General features: G+C 56.5%; 1 protein-coding gene across 3 annotated transcripts; it reads right to left on the bottom strand.

The window, feature by feature from the left end:
* Positions 1 to 4,437: 4,437 nt before the first annotated feature.
* ACVRL1 (activin A receptor like type 1) lies at positions 4,438 to 18,864 on the bottom strand. 3 transcript variants are annotated; one of them, XM_044227960.1, is made up of 10 exons: positions 18,792 to 18,864; positions 14,322 to 14,390; positions 13,512 to 13,763; positions 13,107 to 13,318; positions 12,759 to 12,858; positions 12,280 to 12,426; positions 11,696 to 11,971; positions 10,906 to 11,103; positions 7,934 to 8,064; positions 4,438 to 6,717 (listed from the first exon to the last, which is right to left on the bottom strand). In XM_044227960.1, the coding sequence occupies exons 2-10, from the start codon at positions 14,383 to 14,385 to the stop codon at positions 6,583 to 6,585; spliced, it is 1,515 nt and encodes a 504-aa protein (XP_044083895.1). In that variant the 5' UTR covers positions 14,386 to 14,390; positions 18,792 to 18,864; the 3' UTR covers positions 4,438 to 6,582. The 3 variants fall into 3 exon arrangements, with proteins under 3 accessions (XP_044083895.1, XP_044083896.1, XP_044083897.1); XM_044227961.1 differs by lacking the exon at positions 18,792 to 18,864 and adding an exon at positions 17,148 to 17,687; XM_044227962.1 differs by lacking the exon at positions 18,792 to 18,864 and adding an exon at positions 14,666 to 14,689.
* Positions 18,865 to 19,328: the final 464 nt, after the last annotated feature.

Below are 19,328 nucleotides of genomic sequence, written 5' to 3'. Positions count from 1 at the left end.
TCTCTGCTCAGCGGAAATCCTGCTTCTCCCTCTCACTCTCCCTCTTTGCTCTCTCTCTTTCTCTCTCTCCCTCTCTGTCTCTCAAATAAATAAATAAATCTTAAAAGTTAATAAATAAAGTTAAATTAAGAATAAATCTGTTGGGGCGCCTGGGTGGCTCAGTGGGTTAAGGCCTCTGCCTTCGGCTCAGGTCATGATCTCAGGGTCCTGGGATCGAGCCCCTCGTCGGGCTCTCTGCTTGGCGGGGAGCCTGCTTCCTCCTCTCTCTCTGCCTGCCTCTCTGCCTGCCTGTGATCTCTGTCAAATAAATAAATAAAATATTAAAAAAAGAATAAATCTGTTGAGGGCACCTGGGTGGCTCAGGGTTAAAGCCTCTGCCTTCAGCTCAGGTCATGATCCCAGGGTCCTGTGACTGAGACCCGCATCAGGCCCTCTACTCAGCAGGGAACCTGCTTCCCTTCCTCTCTCTCTCTCTCTCTCTGCCTGCCTCTCTGCCTACTTGTGATCTCTCTCTGTCAAATAAATAAATAAAATCTTAAAAAAAAAAAAAGAATAAATCTGTTGAATTACTAATTACTAAACAGAAAACCCAGCTGGAATCTTGACTACTACTCTGCTCCTTCCTCAAGCATCCAAAGTGCAATGAAAGATAGGAGGGACGAAAGCCAGGAGACCCTGGTCAGGAGGGTACCAGGACTGGAAACAGGAATTCAAAAGAAAGTCACCGAGTGGCTAAATGGCTGTTGTTTTTCTTTTAAATCCCGGCCATTCAGAGACCCATCTATTCTACTCCTTCACGTTCGCATGTTTCATTAAGGAATTACATCTCTGGGAAAGGGGGGAGGCACGTGGGGGCGGGGGGGGGGGTGGAGAGGATATTAAATAGAGATCTTTAGAACACCACTATCCCCAAGCAATGGCTACTTAAAGCCTACTTGGGCGGTAAGACCTCATCACTCACCTGGTGGCAGGTTATCCTAACTACATGGTGGGGGATGCTTGTGGAAAACTGCCTTCGTCCAGCTGAGTTTACAAATCCAGAACCAAGACGGGCAGCCCAGGATGCTTTGCAAACTTATTTGCTGTGTTTGTTTTTCTAAAGATCAGTTCGGCTCCTTGTCCTGAAGGATCACAGGTTCCAAATTAGTGGAGTCAAAATTAATGAGATTTTCCAGTAATGAGCTTGAGACTAAAATTATGGAAAATCCACTAATTATAGACTATGCAGCCACCTAGCCACTTCTTGGAGCCAGGCCTCTGCAGGAAGGAGGGAGAGAGAAGGTCACGGATGCAACCTGTGCCTGACCATCCTTCCTTCCTGCTGCCACTGCCCTTCTCCCTGCGGTTGGGGGCCTCACAGCACCCAGTGTTTCCTGCCACTGAGCTCTGACCCCGCGCCCCAGCCCACCCCCAACCAGGTCAAGCTAGGCTCTGCTTCTAAGGGCTGTGTGAGGCCAAATTCCTGGAAACTACAAAATAAGGCCGACAGTGGAGGTGGGGGGCATGTTTTTCCCTCAGTTCTGGGAAGCAGTGGGGGAGGGGTACTGAAAGGGAAGAAGGTAGAAAAGGCAGACAAAATGCCCATTATACCCAAGCCCGTCAATTTCCTTTCTTCATCTCTTTATCAGTGTTTGTGACTGAGCTTCTTATCAACAGGAAACGCCTGCCTAAGGGGACGAGGCAGGTCCAGGGAGACTGGACGCCAGGGACTGGGAATTCTGGGTAGCGCACTGCTGCTGTCCAGCCTGACCGAGTGGCCTTATGATTCCCAGGACCCGGTAAGGCTCTTTGCCTTGGTATCTGGTAAATCCTTGGGTCTATGTAGTGAGACAGCGCACCAGACAGGCCCTGAGGCCGAACGTTTTGCGGGAGGGTGGGGCTCCACCCCAGCTCTCTGTGACCAAGGACAAGTCACCCAACAGCTCAAGCTATGAAATAAGAATTGCTCTTGGCACTAAAGCCCACCAAACCTCTTCCTTTCTAGCTGAGGAGAGGCCAAATGACCTGCCAAGGTCATTGACAACTTAGCGACAGTCACCCCAATTGGCCTTTCTAGCTCCAGCCCTCAGAGGATGGTGGCTGTGCAGGGCATCCAGGGCTGGGACAATTAGGAGCTTGGCACCAACTTCTAGACAGAGGGAAGGAGAGGAGCTCTAGTGCTGATTGACCTCCTACTATGTGCCAGGTGCTTTAAAAACACGGATCATCAGACCAGGATCCTGGTCTCCCAGATGGGACTCCCAGGAGAGGGCCGGACTGTGGGTCAGATTTCACAGAAGGCGAAGATCAAATAAATCTTAGTGCTGAAAATAAACACCCAAGAGGGATAGCTGGGCCAAGCAAGGGTTTATGGGTGGCTCGGAGGAACAGGTTGATCGAGATGTCTTTCTTCAAACTGGCAGAACCCTGAATCAAGAGTATGGGAACTGGCCGTTCTCCTGGTTGGGAGAGACGGGAAAGGTTCTGAAGAACAGAGTGCAGGCTACCTCGCTTCCCATTCCTTCGCCCTCTGCCCATAATGGAAATTCCAGCGTGCCTCTTGCCCTGTCCTCGTCTCTCCCCGGACAACCCCACTCTTCCCCCTCACCTCGCCACTTGCTCCTGCAGTTGGGATCTAGGTCAGTAAGAGTGGGTGGGTGAGAAAGAACAGAGGAGAGACTCATCCAGACGTGACACCCTGCAGGGCAGCAAGTGACAACACTTTAACCTGAAATCTGCCTGAAAATAGACTGTGTGTCTATGACATTATGCAAATTATATGCAAAGTCAAGAAGCCCTCTGTCTCTATTTCTAGCAAACTGAATGTGGCCCTGGTGGAAGCGGCTCCTTCCGAGAGTCACCCACCTAGAGCGACGGTGGCACAGATAGCATCGGTCCCCACCCCGAGAGGCTGGACTCAGGATGTGCACCGCTCTGCTCCACCTCCGGGCCTAGGTTTCTTACACATGAGGATGGCCACATCTTGGTCTGTTAGTCTTGATGCAAGGGAGGTTTGGGGGGAAGCAGAACACTCTCTTTGAAGGCTGATATGGGGTGGGACTGAGGGAGTTTGGTGTTTTGGGCAGAAGAAGAGAGAACCGTCCTTAGGAGACTGGGTGCCTTGAGGCCTTGGCAGGGGAACTGTGGTCCTCAGCTTCGAAGCCCATGCTCTGGAGACCACCTTCACCCCCACTTGGGCATATTACAGACACTCATCACCCCTTAGGGAGGGTTCTCATTGCACAGATGATCCTCTCCCTCTGTGTACAGGTGAGAAAATTAGAGGTTGGTGTCCCCCAGGAAAGCAGGGCAAAACTGCAAAGAAGTCAATGGGTCTCCTTCTTCCATGGACAGGCACGTTCCCCAGGCTCTAAGTGGGAGAGTGAGGCTAGGACATGGTGATCTCCCAGGGACTATTCTAACCCTGGAGGGCAATGCGTCGATTCTCCTTTCTCTGAACCCAGCCAAGTCCAACCATAGTGTGGACATCAGGGTGGGGATGTAAGCACCAGGGAGGAGAAAGGCTGCCTTTGTGGGACTCCAGGAACGATCTAATTTCTCCAAAGCTGGTCTAAAGGTTCCTCTGGGAAGGGGGGGGGGCTTGGGCCATGGGCCGTGGTGGGCACTTCCATGGATATAGGCCACAGGAGACTCTAGTGGGCACCAGGCATGAGGCCGACTTGTGGTCTGTAGGGAGTCCTCGGCGGTAGAAAGAATGAGGGTACCTTTTCTGCGGTTCCCTAAGAGGACCTCAAATACAAAGGGGCAAATTTTCAAGGCTGGAAAGTCAGATGGAGGAGACCCTCTATGCTTCTTTCAGTACCTCTCTCCCCTATGACACTTCCTGGCCCCCAGTTTCCCGGGGTTAGGAGTAGGGGAGGTGCTTTCTAAGCGCAGGATGCCAAGATGGGTCCCTGAGGAGGATGTGAGCTCCTTCCCATTTTAGAGATGAGCGAGCTGACTCCAGGCAAGGTGGGGGGCCGCATTTGGGAAGGGAATGAACAGAGAAATTGAGGTGGGCGGGTCCACGCTGCCCCTGCGTAAAGACGCAGAAAGCTCGTTCCTAGGTGTGTTTTTCAGGGCATAGTCCCTGCAAACCTAAGTCCGACACAGCGCGCGCACGCTGCGCCCAGCGCGGGAGTCGGTCTCGTTCCGGGAAGGGCCACCGGGTCCCCGCGCAGGGGCGGGGCGGGAGGCGGGTGCTGGGCAGCCGTCCGCCAGCAGAGGGCGGTGTGGCAGGAGCCGCGAGAGCCGGCTGCTCTCAGCCGAGGGAGGGAACAGAGATTTGGGCCGCTGTGAGGGTCGGGTGCTGGGGGTCTGTGCCAGCTGTGACTTGACCCCGAAGGGCAAAGACCGGTCATGATGCTCTGGGACCCACTCCTTCCCTGCCACCTCAGGTTTTCTCTGCGTCAAGCCACTGCCGAGGCACCAACCAGCCTGGGAAAACTCAGCAGGAGCTGGAGATTCAATCACGGTTTATTGAGGACCTGCTATGTGCTAAGCACAATCTAAGTGCTCCCACAACGTCCCCAGGTGACATACTGTAATTTGGGCCCTGTCACACCTTCCTACCCTCAGACAGGAGCACCAGGTGCACTGCTCTCCCCAGGGCCTCCCTCCCTCCCTAGCCACTAACTACTTTTTCCCAACAGAGAGGCCCCTGTCACTCCACCTCCTGCCTCAGACCTTCTCCCCCTCAGGGATTTTCCAGCCTCACGGGGAGCTGTGGCCTTCCATTTCTGGCTGTGGAGTCCCAGGAGGAGATGCTTTGACCCCCTTCCCCCAATCCAACAGAGATAAAAATCTGGCATGGTGGGGTAGGTTCTAGCAGCTCTCCTGGGCTGGGTGGGTTCCAGTGACCAGAGGACATGAAAGTGCCCCGAGCTCATCTGAGGACCCAGCAGGTCCCTCTTACTTTCTGTTTTCACCCAGTTTCACTTCCTGGTTGTGCCGTGGGCCTTGCACAACTTGTGGCGACAGGCCTGGGAAAGTGCCACTGTGGCTGGCGGAAGCAGCACGCAGGCTGCCCGGGGAGGTTGTGCTGGGTCATTCAAAGCAGGAGGGAGGATGCTGTGCTTTTGTCACCTCCTGTGGAAAACTGAGGGTCCTTCTCCACTGTGGCCTGAGGGCTGAGATGCTAGGTCTTCCAAGCTTCGAACTGTCCTTGTCCCTAGGCTGAGCGCCCCCATGCCCCAACCCTCAGGCTCTACTTTCAATCCACCGACCTCTAGCCCATCCACCAACCCAGGGTTTGGGGTAACCTCTTCATGGCACAGATCTACACCCTTGACACGGCCAAATGCTGAACTTTCCATGTGTTTCTCCACAGCCACCAGGTTCTTCCTAGACACACACTGTCTGGGGCCTGACCAAGGCTGTGGGCCCGGGCCAGGGGCCAGTGGAGAGCAGGAATCTGGGTGCTGGAGGCTTGCTGGCCAGAGCCAAATGTCTTCTGAGCCTTGGAGGCCCTGCAGGAAGCCAGCCCTCAGTACTTCTCAGCCCTGGACAGAGAGGCTAAGCCACAGAGTGGGTTGAGTGGCCTGCCAAAAGGCCCAGAGCTGCCTGAATCCAAGGATAGCCACTGGTTTGAGTTAAAGTGGGAATTGGAGCTTGTAGAATTTGTCTAGACCTTTCAGGCACTCCTGGCCTCAGATTAAGTCATTTTCAAGTCCCCACCTTGTGGCAAACTACCAGGGCTGGGCAAAAGGAGCAGAAGGAACAGATGAACTGACTGACCCCTGACACAGGCTGAGATGTCAAAGAAAAGCAGAGCTGAAAACCTCAAAGGACATCAGAACTGAATCTTGCAGTAGGTAGATGAGGAAACAAAGGTTCCAGACAGTGAAGACTTCATTTTTGTCCCATAGAGCAATTGCCCAGGACCAAAACATGGGTCTCCTGACTCCCAGCTGAGCCTTTCCCCAGCTGTGCTTGGCTTTAGCATCTCCCCATTGTTCTGAAGGTCCTGGGTCTCCCCCGTCTGACGGACTACCTCTCCGCAGTCCTCCAACCCAGCCATGCCTGCAGCAGGATTCCTTGGGTTTAACGCCCTAAGTGAGCTAGGGAGGGCATGGGGAAGGGGCCCAGGATCAGGCCCCAGCTCTCCCAGGCAGCTGGCACTCGGCTGGTGGGGTCATGTCCAGGAGACAGAGGCCCTGGACAAGCCCACAGAGAGGAAATGATGGACTGTGGGTGTGGGGCTGATGCCAGAGGCAGGATGTGTCCTGAAGGCTAGAGAGAACCCTGCGTCACCCTGGCAGCTCTGGTGGGGCAGCGGGGTTGACCGAGGGCAGGGGGAAAAGTGCAGGCCTGGGCTCCGGGCCCGCAACTGGGATTCCCTGGCCTGGCCACCCTGGCTCTTGGGCCTCTTTCGCATCCTGTCCTGGGGGTGGTAGGGATTGCACCCGGGGCATAAGGGTGAGAAGGGAGCCAGGCGTCAGGGAGCCTGCTGCTTTGAGCAGGCCAGACGGCGGGGGATCGGGTTTCAGCCCAGCTGTATTTTTGGCTGGATGAGCCAGCAGGCACAGCCGCCCCTGGGCCACCGTCTGCCTCCCCACCCCACATGCACTGCAGGCAGAGGAGAGTCGGACTTCAGGCCTGTGGCTAGTGAATCACTTTGGGCTTCTCGAGACCGTTGCTCAGTTTCTGCAGTGTCTTCTTGATTCGCAGTGCAGTGAGGCGGGCAGAGGGGTTGGGGTACCAGCACTCCCGCATCATCTGAGCCAGGCCTGAGAGGACCTGTTTGGGGGAGGGGGGCGACACAGAGGAGAGGAAGTAGAGACCTGGGTCAGGGGGACCTGGAAATGGGGTGACAAGGAGGACGCCCAGAAATGGGGAGACAGAACAGGAAAGAAAGGAGGAGAGCGTTGAGGAGGGAAAGAGGGAAGCCAGTGTGGTAAGGGAGGGGAGAATGGAAGCAAGGAGGAGAGGAGAAAGAGAGATGGAAGAGGAAAAGGAAGATGGTGGAGTGAGAAGTGGGTGGACGACAACAGGCAAGACAGAAAGACAGCTGCAACCCAGCTCTTCGGGTGCACTCAGGCCCCCTTCTGTGAGGAGGGTCTGTGGAATGCCTTATACCCACCCCCGACCTCTGCCAAGATCCAGGGAAGGGGAGATGTGCAAGCTTAGGGGCCCCTCCACAGCCAGACCCCCATGCGGAGGGCAGCCTCCCCTAGCACTTCCACCAGCCCCGGCTGGGCCCAGCAGCCACTGGGGGAGTGCCTGCGGAGGAACCCAGCCCAGGGCACTCAGTGGCCCCAGGGTGAGCCAACCTCAGAACTCAAGCTGCCCCCGACAGGGAGTGTGTGTGTGTGCATGTATGTGTGTGTGTGTATGCAGAGGAGTGCATGTATGCGGCTTTTTATGGATATGCATGTTATGCAGAAACATGCATGTGTCTGTGCACCTATGTGTGTATCCATGTACATTCGCTCTATCCAGAAACATTGATTGAGCACTTATTGTCAGCCAGCCCAGCGACAGATAACAGGGAAGTGAGGAGGCTTGGGAGACATGCTCTTCGTCTGCCCAGGGCTGAGAGTCTGGCATGTCTGTGCATGCCACATATGTATCCATGAGGATATGTTTGTGTAGAAGCATGTGTGTGCCTGTATGTGTTTATGTACACATGTGTATGTATCTTACGTATGCATGTGGAGGGTTTTGAGAAAAAAACAAAAACAAACAGCAACAATGAAAGTTCATAGCAAGAAATGCAGCAGAGAGACTCTGACTTTTCAAGCCAGAGGGAAGGTTCTGAACATCCCAGCATAACCCAAATCTCAGGGGTCCACAGGCCAGGGATGGGGGAGGGGGTCCCCAGAGAGGGACCCTGGACTCTATCCTCTGGAACCTCTCCAGGGGAGGCAAAGACCTCAGGCACATGTTCCTGGAGCCAGAACTCCCAGCCGTGAGCCACCACCCCGTGCCACCCCAGTCCCCACTGAGGCCTCACCGGGTCAGCAGCCAGCCGGTTGGGGATGGTGGGGGTCTGCTGATCAACACACACCACCTTCTTCATATCCTCAAAGCTGGGGTCATTGGGCACCACATCATAGAAGGGTGGCCTGTAGTCCTCCACAATGCCTGAGGATGGAGGGGGGATGGGACTGTCACTTGGCACCCCAGGAAGGCTCCATGCCACCCCAAGGAGAGCCCTGCCCACCTCCTGTCCCAAGTTCCAGAAAACCAGCTATCTGACCCAAGCTAACCCTGAAAGGGCCTCTAAAATATAATCAATATGTTTACAAATAATAAGAATTATGACTATTGATGGCGTGCCCGAGTGGCTCAGTGGGTTAAGCCTTTGGCTCAGGTCATGATCTCAGGGTCCTGGGATCACACCCTGCATTGGGCTCTCTGCTCAGCAGGGAGCCTGCTTCCCTGCCCCCTCCCCCTCCTGCCTCTCTGCCTCCTTGTGATCTCTCTCTCTCTCTCTGTCAAGTAAATAAATAAAATCTTAAAAAAAAAAAAAAAACTATGGCTATTGAACTGGCACTCCCCAAAAGATGCCAGCCACTGTGCTGTAAATACTTTTGTGCTCCCCCTTCTTCATCTTTGCCACAATCCCCTGGGTATTATTGTGACCTCTAGCTTACAGATGAAGAGACTATGCTCAGGGAAGGTAAGCCCAAGGTTACACCACTAGTAAAGGCAGAGTCTAGGCTTAAACTCATCTCATCAGATTCCTAGGCTGGACCTTATTATAGTCTCTCCGTGGCTGCCTCCCACCCAGGGCCCAGGCACTGCTCCCAGGTCCCTACTCTCCCAGATGCCTGATAAAAACGTTTACTGGGGGCGCCTGGGTGGCTCAGTCATTAAGCATCTGCCTTCAGCTCAGCTCAGGATCCCAGGAGCCTGGGATCATGCCCCACATCGGGCTCCCTGATCAGCAGGAAGCCTGCATCTCCCTCTCCCACTCCCCCTGCTTGTGTTCCTTCTGTGTCTCTTTCTGTCAAATAAATAAATAAAATCTTTAAAAACAAAAACAAAACACATGTACTGGCCACGTACGCTGTGTGGGGTGCTGTCCTAACTTCGCAGCATTAAATCCTCACAACAACCCTGTGAGATAAGCCATACTATTAGCTCCACTTTATGAACAATGGAACCAAAGCCAAAAGGGTGAAGAAACTTGGCAAAAATCACACAGGTAAGTAGTGATGGATTTAAGTGAGCCCAGACGCTCTAACCAAAGCCCACGCTCTTGACCTCCGAGCTCTGCTCACAGGAGGAGAGCTGGCCTACTGCTGGGGGACGACGTGGCACAAGGAGAAAGGGGTTTTTACCCAAGTCCACATAACAGCCACCCACTGTCAATGACAGCACAGGCCTCGCTGCCCTCCTCAGTCGCCAGCGCCGCTCCTCCCCAACGTCCCTTAGCAGGAACCTTCTGGAAAACGCTGCCTGCAGAGCTGCGGACAGCTCAGGCCGAAGAGGCCAGAACCAGAGAAGGCCCCCTAGACCCCTCCTGCCGCCCCTGCTTCCCAGCCTGAGGTGGGGGGCCATGGCCACACAGTCACAACCTCAGAAGAGCCCTACACCAGCTGTTCTCTCCATGGCGGGCTTCCAGGCCGGCCCCTGTGCCGCTCCAGCCCTAATCAGCGCTGCACAGAGGCCTGAGCGTGTCTAATGGGCCTTTAATCAGTGCCGGGGCTGACACCAGATTACAGTGTTTATAATGCGCCACGAATCTGTGTGGGGCTGACAGAGCTTCCCTCCGCCCCAGGAGCCTGCAGTCAGCCTCCCCCATCAGCCCTGGCCCAGCCAGCCCTCTCTTTCCGCCCGCAGCCTCATCCAAGGGGCCTCGGCTCCTTCCAGGTGCCCTGCCCCAGCCAGTCTTAGACTAGGAGTTCACACCTGAGAGGACAGGAATCTGAGCCCCTCCAGAGTCTCCCAGAGGGACTGAATGGTTACACTCTGCCCTCCACCTGTCATTGTTAAGGGGAAATGAAGCCTGGCCTGGGGGTGGCTACTAGCAGATGCTCAGGAAATGAGAAGGTCCCTATCCCCAAGGAACAGAGCTCTAATCATATCCCGAGGTTGTCCCCAACCTGTCAGGACAGCCAGCAATCCCTCCCCATAGACAGCCTCCATGGAGACTGACAAGCCTCCCCAACCTGGTCCGGACCACCACCCAATATCCATCCACCCCAGGGCTGGGAAGGCTCCGGCCCCAGGGCTACCCCTGTCCTGGCCAGCAGGAACAGGGTCCCTCCACCTGCTCCCAGCCAGTTCACAGGCACCCGCAGTCATAACGAGGCAGCAATAAGCAGGCAGTGTAGACGCTAGTCTATCCTGCCTTTTTGCAGCAAAGAAACCACGGCCCCAGAGTCCGATGGCCTGGATTTCAGACCCCGGCGCTGCCTCCAGCCCTCAGTAATTCTGTACCTCAGTACCTGGGAAATGGGGACGATACTGTGTCAGGCATCCGTTACTACAATAAATTGCCATGAATATTTACCGAGCCCCAGAATAGCTTCAGACACTATCCTGGGATTATCTCAACAACTTGATCTGTCTTCATTCCCCTTTTCAAATGAAACCGAGACACAGAGAGGTTAAGTAACCTGCCCATGGTCAGTGGCAAGGTCAGGAACGGAGCCCAGGTGGTGTGATTCCCAGCCCACGCTCTTAACCACAAAGTGACACCACCCCCTGCCAACACGGGACGATGTACTAGGATAATACATGGATATAACATGTTTAAGCTCAATAAAAGTTAGCCGCTACTGATATTTCTGTTATTATCCAGGATTTCACAGGCAGACTCGCAGACTCCCAGAGTCACACCTTAAAAGGTCACTCAGTTGAACCCTCAGCCCATGGACACCATTTGTGGCAGGAGGCCCCTGTCTCCTGCCTGTCCGCCTATCTATCCATCTGCCCCAGGCCTCTTCCCCAACCCTGCGCAGGGCAGGCCCTCACCGTTGACAATGGTCCGACGGGCAATCTCCCATAGCACCAGGCCAAAGGCCCAGATGTCTGTCCACTTGTAGGACTCGAAGCAGTCGGTGCGGATCTGTTCTTCCAGCACCTCGGGGGCCATGTACCGCTTGGTGCCCACTCGTGGGTTGTTCCCGATGTCCAGGTAATCACTACCCTGGGAGTGCATCACAGCCAGGCCTGTGGGGACCGGGCCTGTCACTCCTGCCACTCAGCCGAGCCCCCAGAAGCTGGGGTGCAGGAGGTGAGGAGGGCATGGAGAGAGATGGTGGGACATGGAGCAGCAGGCAGATGGATACCTGCCTGGAGGCCGGGTGGGAGACCGCACCCCTGGGCCCACCCGCCCCTGGTATGCTTGGCTTGTGTAGCCCTCCTGCTAGGTGCCCAAGTGCCCAGAGAGATGAGTGGGCGAAGCAGGCGTTATTGTTGTCATTTCATTTCATTTCACAGAGCAGAACCCCGAGGCCTGGTGAGGGGAGCAATGTAGTCAAGTGAAGCCAGGGGGACAACCCAGGTTCCTGGTACCCTGCCCCTTTCTCCCAAGTCCTGGAGCCCAGGTGGTACGCCGGAAGGAGTCTGGGCTTGCAAAGCCACCAGGCAACTCGAAGGGCTCTTGGAGAGGTGAAACAGACAATCCACGCGCCAGGAGGTTTTAAAGCACTGATCAGAAGCGTCGTTGTCAACACACACACACACACACACACACACACAGGACAAAGCGGGGTGCTCGAGCCCGCGCCCGGCCGGCGCCCGCCCCTGCCCAGCAGCTCACCCAGGTCAGCGATGCAGCACTGCAGGTTGCTCTTGACCAGGACGTTGCGGCTTTTGAGGTCTCGGTGGGCAATGGCCGGCTTGCCCTGCGTGCCAAAGATCTCCACGTGCAGGTGAGCCAGGCCGCAGGCAGCCGACACAGCTAGCCTCAGGGCCAGCTGCGGCTCCAGTGTCTGCCTCTGCAGAAAGTCGTAGAGGGAGCCGTGCTCGTGGTAGTGTGTGATGAGCCACAGCTGCGTGCTCGAGTTGCGGGAGGTCATGTCCGAGGCAATAAAGCCTATGGGCAGAGGGTCCATAGATGGCTCAGCAGAGGGGCAAGGGAGAAAGGAGGCTGGACTGATCGGGGTCAGGGTCAGGGTCAGGGCTGGGGACAGAGGAGAGGTGGTCGGAGCAAAGCTGGGGCTGGGGGTGGAGGCTGATCTGGCTTAGGTCGGAGAGGGAGCTGGAGTCAGAGGTCAGGGCTGAGGGGCTGACAGGTGTCCTTCAGGACTAGGTCAGTGTCGCTAGGCTTGACTAGGTCAGGGACTCCAGCCCTGAGGGCGGGGGGCTGAAAGCCCCGGGTCTGACTTAATGTTCCCCACTTACCGAGGATGTTGTCGTGTCTGAGCAGCACTGTATTATAGATCTCAGTCTCCCGGAACCAGGACTGTTCATCCCTTGAAGAGAAGATCTTGACGGCCACGCTTTCTCCATGCCACAGGCCACGCCACACCTCGCCGTAGCGACCCTTGCCTGATCCAAAAATGGGAGGGATAGTAGAGGTCGCATATGGGCACGCACAGCCCTTGGGCATGGGGAACCCCAGAAGAAACCCCCATCTTGGTGCTGCACTGACCCCAACTGCAAAATCCTGATGTTTGTTTCACTTAGTCCAGCCCCAGCCCCATTTGCCTGGCTACCTCAGCATCTGCAGAAGGTCTCGTCCTGACCCATCTCCGGGCCACTCCCTACCCAGCAGAATTCCCACTCGTGGCCTGGCCCTGCCTGTGACTCGGAAGCCAAGAGTCTGCTCACTCCTGCAAGATCACAGGAGCCCTTGGTCCCACCTCCCCTCCACGGCTCACCTACACACTCCACGAGGGCCACCTGCCGTGCCACTGTCCTCTGCACCAGGAAGGGGAGTCCTGAGCCACTGCCTGTGGTGCAGTCACTGTCCAGGAGATCCTGAGGGATACGGACAGGCCACTGATGGGCTGCACCACCTGGCCCAGGCCATTTCTTCCTCCTTAAGCTGGGACCCGCTACTGTCGTCATGTGCTCCTCACTTGTCCAGCAACCCCCACCCCCCAGATCTCTGAGTGTCTGCGATTGCACCTTTCTTGGTTACCTGTCCCTCAGCACCCCCTTTGGTTCTGTGGCTCCTGTCTCCCGCCCCTCCCCAACCCGCATGCCAGGTTCTCCCAAGCCCATACCCCCAGCATGCTGTCCCCCTGCTCGGATGCCTTCAGGATGAGGCTGGACTCGCCCAGCTCGCTGTGCAGGGCCCGCTGCTTCTCCTGCCTCCGCCGGACATGCCACAGGCCCAGGGCCCCCAGGGCCCCTAGGGCCAACAAGGCCAACACGGGGCCCAGGATCAGAGGCAGCTGGCCATCTACCTTCGGCTGCTCCGGAGGAATTTGGGTGGCTGGTGGAGGGGGACACGGAGGCCCAGCTACCACCAGGCCAGATCCCCCCACCTGGCCACTCTGCCAGTCAGATCCCAGGGTCCTGCCTCCCCTCCTCCCGCCACCCCTCCTTGCCAGAGTGTGAGGTGGGAGCGGGGCAGGGAGGAAGGGTCAGAGAGGATGGGGAGGTCCAGCCGGGGTGGCCGCACGTACCCTCCAGGACCAGGGACACGTTGTGGTTGCAGAGGTTGCTGTAGCAGCAGTAGTGGTTGACGAAATCGGTGGGGCGCCCCAGGCACAGCTCCTCATGCAGGCTCCCGCAGCCCCGGTGCTCCTGGGGCTGCCGGCCCTCCTCCCGCACCAGCACGACTGTGCACCAGAACCCCTGGCAGGTAGGCCCCCTGCACTGTGGGCTCTCACAGGTGCAGGTGACCAGCGAGCCCCGAGAGGGCTTCATGGGGTCACCTGTGAGACACACTGGAAGCTCAGCCACTCTGGGCCCCACTCCTAGGCTGGGCCTCACACCCGTGTCTGTCCCGTTGCCCCTCCCTTCTGGCCTCTCGAACACAACCCCTGAGGCCTTGCTCCTTTTAGTCCCATCCTTAGATTATCCTTCCTTCTAGAACCTTACCCTCTGACATGATGAGAACCAGGCTACTGTCCCCCCCCACCCCGATCCTAGGACCTTCCCTTTGAGTCCTAGGCCCAGCTCTGACCCCAGCCCCAACCCTGAGTGCTCTCCCAGGCCATCCCTGTCAATGTCCCCACTCTGCACGCCCCAGATAGAGGTGCCCAACATGGAGGCCAGTAGAATATCAGCCCATGGGTTTGCATCAGAAGGACACAAAGGAGGGCTGGGGTAGCAGGGGGGTTACTCTAACTAAGCCTGCCTCCCACCCTCCAGCCAAGCTCCTAAGTAGCCCCTCTCTCTAGCTCCTCAAATTCAGCCCCAGCAAGAGCTGAACCCAGCCAGCTCTTTCCCCATTCCAGCCCCTGTCCCCTACCTGCTTCCCTAGTACTTACCCTGGGTCAGGCCCAAGGCCATCAGGAACATCAGAAGGCCTCTCCTGGGGGGGTCCAAGATCATGGTCCCTGAAGAGGAGAGGGGGTGCAGTAAGGTCTGTGAAATGTGATCCCCTCAGAGTTTTTAGCCACTGACTGTGGGTCCCTCCCACCCAGAGGAAATTACTGGGAGTTTTGGGGGGGGCTCAGAGAGGCCTCCTCCCTACTCCCTGTGTCTGGCTTTGGGGCGGGGCCTGCAGGGGAAGTCCTGGTTCACTTCCCCATGGAAACCATCCTGTTAGGGGTAGAGGGTGGGGGAGCCATGCTTAAGTGACAGAGAGTTTAGGGGACTCCCAGCTCTTTACCCCTGCTTCTGAGTTCAGACTGGAGGGCAGAGAGGGCATGGGGCCGGGGTGCAAGGAGCTTCTCTTCAGCAGTCCCCCCCACCCGTCGGTCCTCCGCTCCTGCCCACCCCCTCCCTGTCCACCCCTTTCCCAGTGCCCCCCCCCTCAGCACTGGCTGCCTCAAACATAAACAGGCTCCTGTCTTCACTTCCTGCCATTCAGGGTCCCGCCAAGCTGGGAACAGGAATCAAGATTGTTTAGATTGGGGTCTGGATAGAACAGGCAGGAGTCACGCACAGTAAAGAGCTCCGGGTGTGTTCTCAGGGCAGGCTGGGGTGGCTACAGGGTCTGGAAGAGCCACTTGCAGCTGGGACCGCCCCATGACAGAATTTTAGGGTGACACCTTGGGAACCACAAAGCCCAGCTCCTTATTTTAGAAAAGATAGAGATTAAACCTCAGACAGCCCAGGAGACTCGTCCAAGGTCAAACTTGCCCAAGGTCAGTGGCAGTAACAAGAGTACACCCCAGGTGTTCAGACTCCCAGGCCACTGCTTCCTCCATTCTGTCTCCCAATCCAGGTGACAGCCTGGGTCTGAGCCCTCTGGGCTGTAACAAACCATACAGATCTTGAACAGGGCTGGCTCACACCAGGTGCAAGGAAACCCCTCTACGCCTCACCAGAGTATAAGACACCCACTCTGAGCCATTCCCTGGCCCCCTCCCTTCTCTCTCCTTGCTGTCCTCGGAAGGGGTGGGGGGTAGGGCCAGTGAACGTGGGAGGGGAAGTGAAACATACTTAGGCACTGAATGTTTGACCTTCCATGGCTGGTTAAGGTTGAACTTTTCCAGAAGTGTGGTAGAGAGGGTTAGGGAAGTAATTCTGATCTAGGATAGTCCCCAACCCAGGTTCCAAACCATCCAATGCTCCAGAAGTCACCCCCTTCTTCATTTCTCAAGGGCTGAGAACAAGAGGATAAGGGCTGACACTGCAGCAAGGACTGAGGGCAGACAGCAAGAAGGACTTTCGGAATGGTCTCGAGGGTGCTGGTGTGTGCCTGGCGACTGGATCCCCAGGCAGGAGCAGCTAACACAAGAGAGTGGGAGTGACTTCTGGCATACCCCAGGGAGGCTGGGAGGGCTGGCTGTCTGGCCACATGGGCTTTGGCAGGCCCATAATCTAAGAATGGTACCAAATGAAGCTCCATGGTGTTGAGGCCTTGAGGGCAGGATGGTTGGGGGCGATGTGTGTGGCTCGTGGGCCTCTCTGGCCGGTGGCAGCTCTGGCCTTCCTGCCTGGGCTTCCTCTGCCCCAGAGGCCCAGGGCTGGGGGAGGAAACAGAGCCTTGGGCTGCTGCAGCTGTGTCCCCAGTCTCTTGCCTGACCTCCTGCCTCTTGCCCCCCCCCACCCCCGGGCAGGCAGTGAGGACTCTGCCCAGCAGTGCAGCTGGTAGCTGGAGAAGGAGCTCCAGAGAAGCTGAATTTGCCATCTATGGAAGACTTTGCCCAGAGAGCCGCTAAAGAGAAAGCACAGGGTAGGAAAGAAAGGGTGGATAACTGGAAGGAAGAAGTCAGGCATCATTTTCGGATCCTGTACCCATGCGTCCACTTCTCTGACTTTGCCCCAGTGTACCCCCCTTACCTACTTTATTACTCATTAGAATTGCTTGAAGTGCTTCGTTAGAAACGCACATTTTTTGGCCTTACTACCCACCCCCCTTCCAAATTCTGACTTCAGTCCATCTGGGACAGCAAGAAGCATGCATTTTTAAAAAGGTCTCCAGGTAATTCTCATCAGTTGGCATGGGTAGCACCCCCTGAGAAATGTGCCCTACATGGGCCACTGTTTTCATTTCGCTGTATGGGCCCTGCTGGGTCAGGGACCAAGGTGCGGGAGGGCAGAGATTCACTCCCACCAGGGCACCTCCCCTCCCCAGCTGGAGGAGCCCCTGCAGAGGTGAGGGTGGGGTGAGGGCTTTGTTCTCCAGCTTCCCAGACTCAGCCATAGTGCAGGGAGGGCCTGGCAGCATTTGCAGAATCCACCTCTGGTTGAATCTCGGGAATATGGGGGAGTAAAACAGGGATTCTCCCTCCGCTTTTAGCCGGGCCCAGCATGGAGCGAAGTACAGGAGGGTGCTGTGTCCAGACCAGTCTGAACTCTCAGCGACCCTGACTGATCTGCCCAGAGACCTGACTCCAGCACTGACTCCCCAAGGTGGGTGGCATTCGTCCACTTCGAAGCTGGAAGATCTGCGGACAGAAGCAGCGCCGCTGGGGGGCAGAGATCCCAGGTGCCAAGCTCATTTCAAATGTTAATTTACCACCATGAAAGCCTTCCTGATAAGAATTGATCGTCTCTGAATACTATTCATGGGCCAAGGACTCAGTTTTCACGGTTAATCGGTTAATCTCATTTAATCCTGGCAACCATCCAGTGGGGAAACTGAGGCTCAGGAACATCAACTTTCTTGCCTGTGATCACCACCTATGTCCTGATCAACTTACGCTGCTGGGAATAAATCCTCCCTTGGACATTTCCTGTCTCCAATTCCTTGGTGTTCAGTGAGTCCCTCAAAGGCAGAAAGAGAGCAAGTGGGGTTTGCGGACAGTAACAGATGTCACACAGCTGTTGTCATCGCCGGGTGCCCAATGCGGGTTTGTTTAGATGTGAAGACAGAAATCATCTGCTTGCTGTAGGCTTGGTCTTAAGTGGAAGAACCAGAGTCAGGGTGTGCCCAGAAGGTGGCTGTCATTCTGCTTCTCCCCAGCACACTCTAGGAATTGTCACAGGGCTGGAAGAGCCTCGCTTGGCATGTCAACAGGTCTTAGCCAAACAGCACAGACTAGCTGCCCTTCCCATACACACAACACTTTCAACGGCATCATCTCCCTGGCCCTTCACGGCCAGGGTGATGGAGCATCAAGCCTGAATCCTAGGGCCACACAGAAAGGGCAGGCAGCACCAGACAGCACAGGGGTCAGGGTTCAAATCCTGCCTCTGCCTGGGTTCAAATCCTGCCTCTGCCACTTAGAGCTATGAGATGTGGGGCAAGTTACTTCAACTTTCTGAGGCTTAGGCTTCCCTACAAAAAAAAAAAAAGAGAGAGAAAGAGAATAAGAAGAGCGCTCATTTCAGGGGTACGCTGTACTTATTTATCAGAAAACTAAGTGACACACAGTTAGCGCCTAATAAATGCCACCCAAAATGAAATAGCACCATTTACACCATCCATGGGGCTTTGGACAAGTGACGCAGGTCCGAAACTCTTTCCTTTTCAGGAGGATGGACATAATAAACCTGTCTTGCTAAACTGTGGCCAGGATGACATGAGAGAAATGAAGCTCAGTGCACATCTAAGACTACATAGTAGGTACTCAATAAATGGTAGCGATTTTTACCACCCAATGAGATGAGAGGTGAGAGGGATCAGGGCAAATGGGGCAGAGAGGGATCAGAGAGGACAGAGCCTGACTCATCCAGAAAGCCCTCCTATAGAGAGGCCAAGGACTAGAGTCCACTATGCCCTTGTTCTTCAAGAAGAAAAGGGGGTGGGTGGCCAGACCAGAGATGCTCTTAACTGCACTGACCTCCAGGGCCGGCTGAAAATCTGGGGTCCCAGCCTGCAGGGAGATTGGGAAAACCTCTGGCCTGGGTCCCCACGGTCTGACCGTGTAGGGTTTGGAGGTGAGGTTTTTTTCGAGGGAATTACAGTGGCAGGTATCTCAAGCAAGAGCTGTAGAGGCTGGCCGCGGAAAGGTGGGCTTCCAGGGGACGCTCAGGAAGTAGACACTCCCTCCCAGGGGAAGGCAGCTGCCTGGACAGACTTGGGAGGGTCCCTCGTCTGGGAAGAAGAGCAGGAATCCCTTCTGCCCATTTACAAATGAGGCTAGGGGAACAGAGAAGTGAAGTGACTAGCCCCAGGAGCCAGAAGTTTTCTGATTCCCAGCCCGATTTAGGCCCAGTCTGTTCCAGTCTCAGATGGGGTCATGGGCAGATGTGCAGGGAAGGTGAGGGGCAGCTCGCCCCAGTGAGGAGCGGGACTGACCCTACGGCGACCTCTTTGAGACGCTCTATGGGATCTGCCCCAAGAAGGACCTCTGCAGGGTTGAGGGGCGGGGGGTCAGGCGGCCCCGCGGACCTGGACTCACCTCTGGGCCCGCCCTGCGGGCAGCGGGCCGGGCACGTCCCCTTCCCCGGCAGAGGCCGCGGTAGCCCGGCGAGGGCTGGACGGAGGCGCGGGTCTTGTGCAGCCCGGGACGGCGCTGGGACCCGGGAGGGGCTCGCTCGGCTCGGATGGCGCGGCGGCCTCCCGGGACTGGGAAAGGGGCTGGAGCAAAAATGTTTCTTATTCCAGCGTCTTCCTGCCTGGCCCGGCTCCACCACTCCCTCCTAATAAACCGTTTCCTATTGCCCAACTAGCCGACCGGCTGTCCGCTCGCCCCTTGCTGGGGCCGCAGGGCCCGGACCATCCCCCGCACGGCTCCCAGACCCAGAGGGCAGCCGCCCCCCGCGGCCGCCAACACCTCCCCGCCACCGCCCCGGGATCGCGGCTGCGTCCCGGCCCCAGCCTCCCACATCCGCCTCCCCGAGGGGGCGGGCCTTGGACTCGGGCAGCGGGGGTCTCGTGGGGACCAGGCCCGGAGCCATGGGGCCAGGAGCCGAGGCTGGAGGCACGATCTGAGGGT

This window comes from Neovison vison, chromosome 12, assembly GCF_020171115.1.
Source record: "Neovison vison isolate M4711 chromosome 12, ASM_NN_V1, whole genome shotgun sequence".
Lineage (NCBI taxonomy): Eukaryota > Metazoa > Chordata > Mammalia > Carnivora > Mustelidae > Neogale > Neogale vison.
This window is presented reverse-complemented; position numbering and strand designations above follow the sequence as displayed.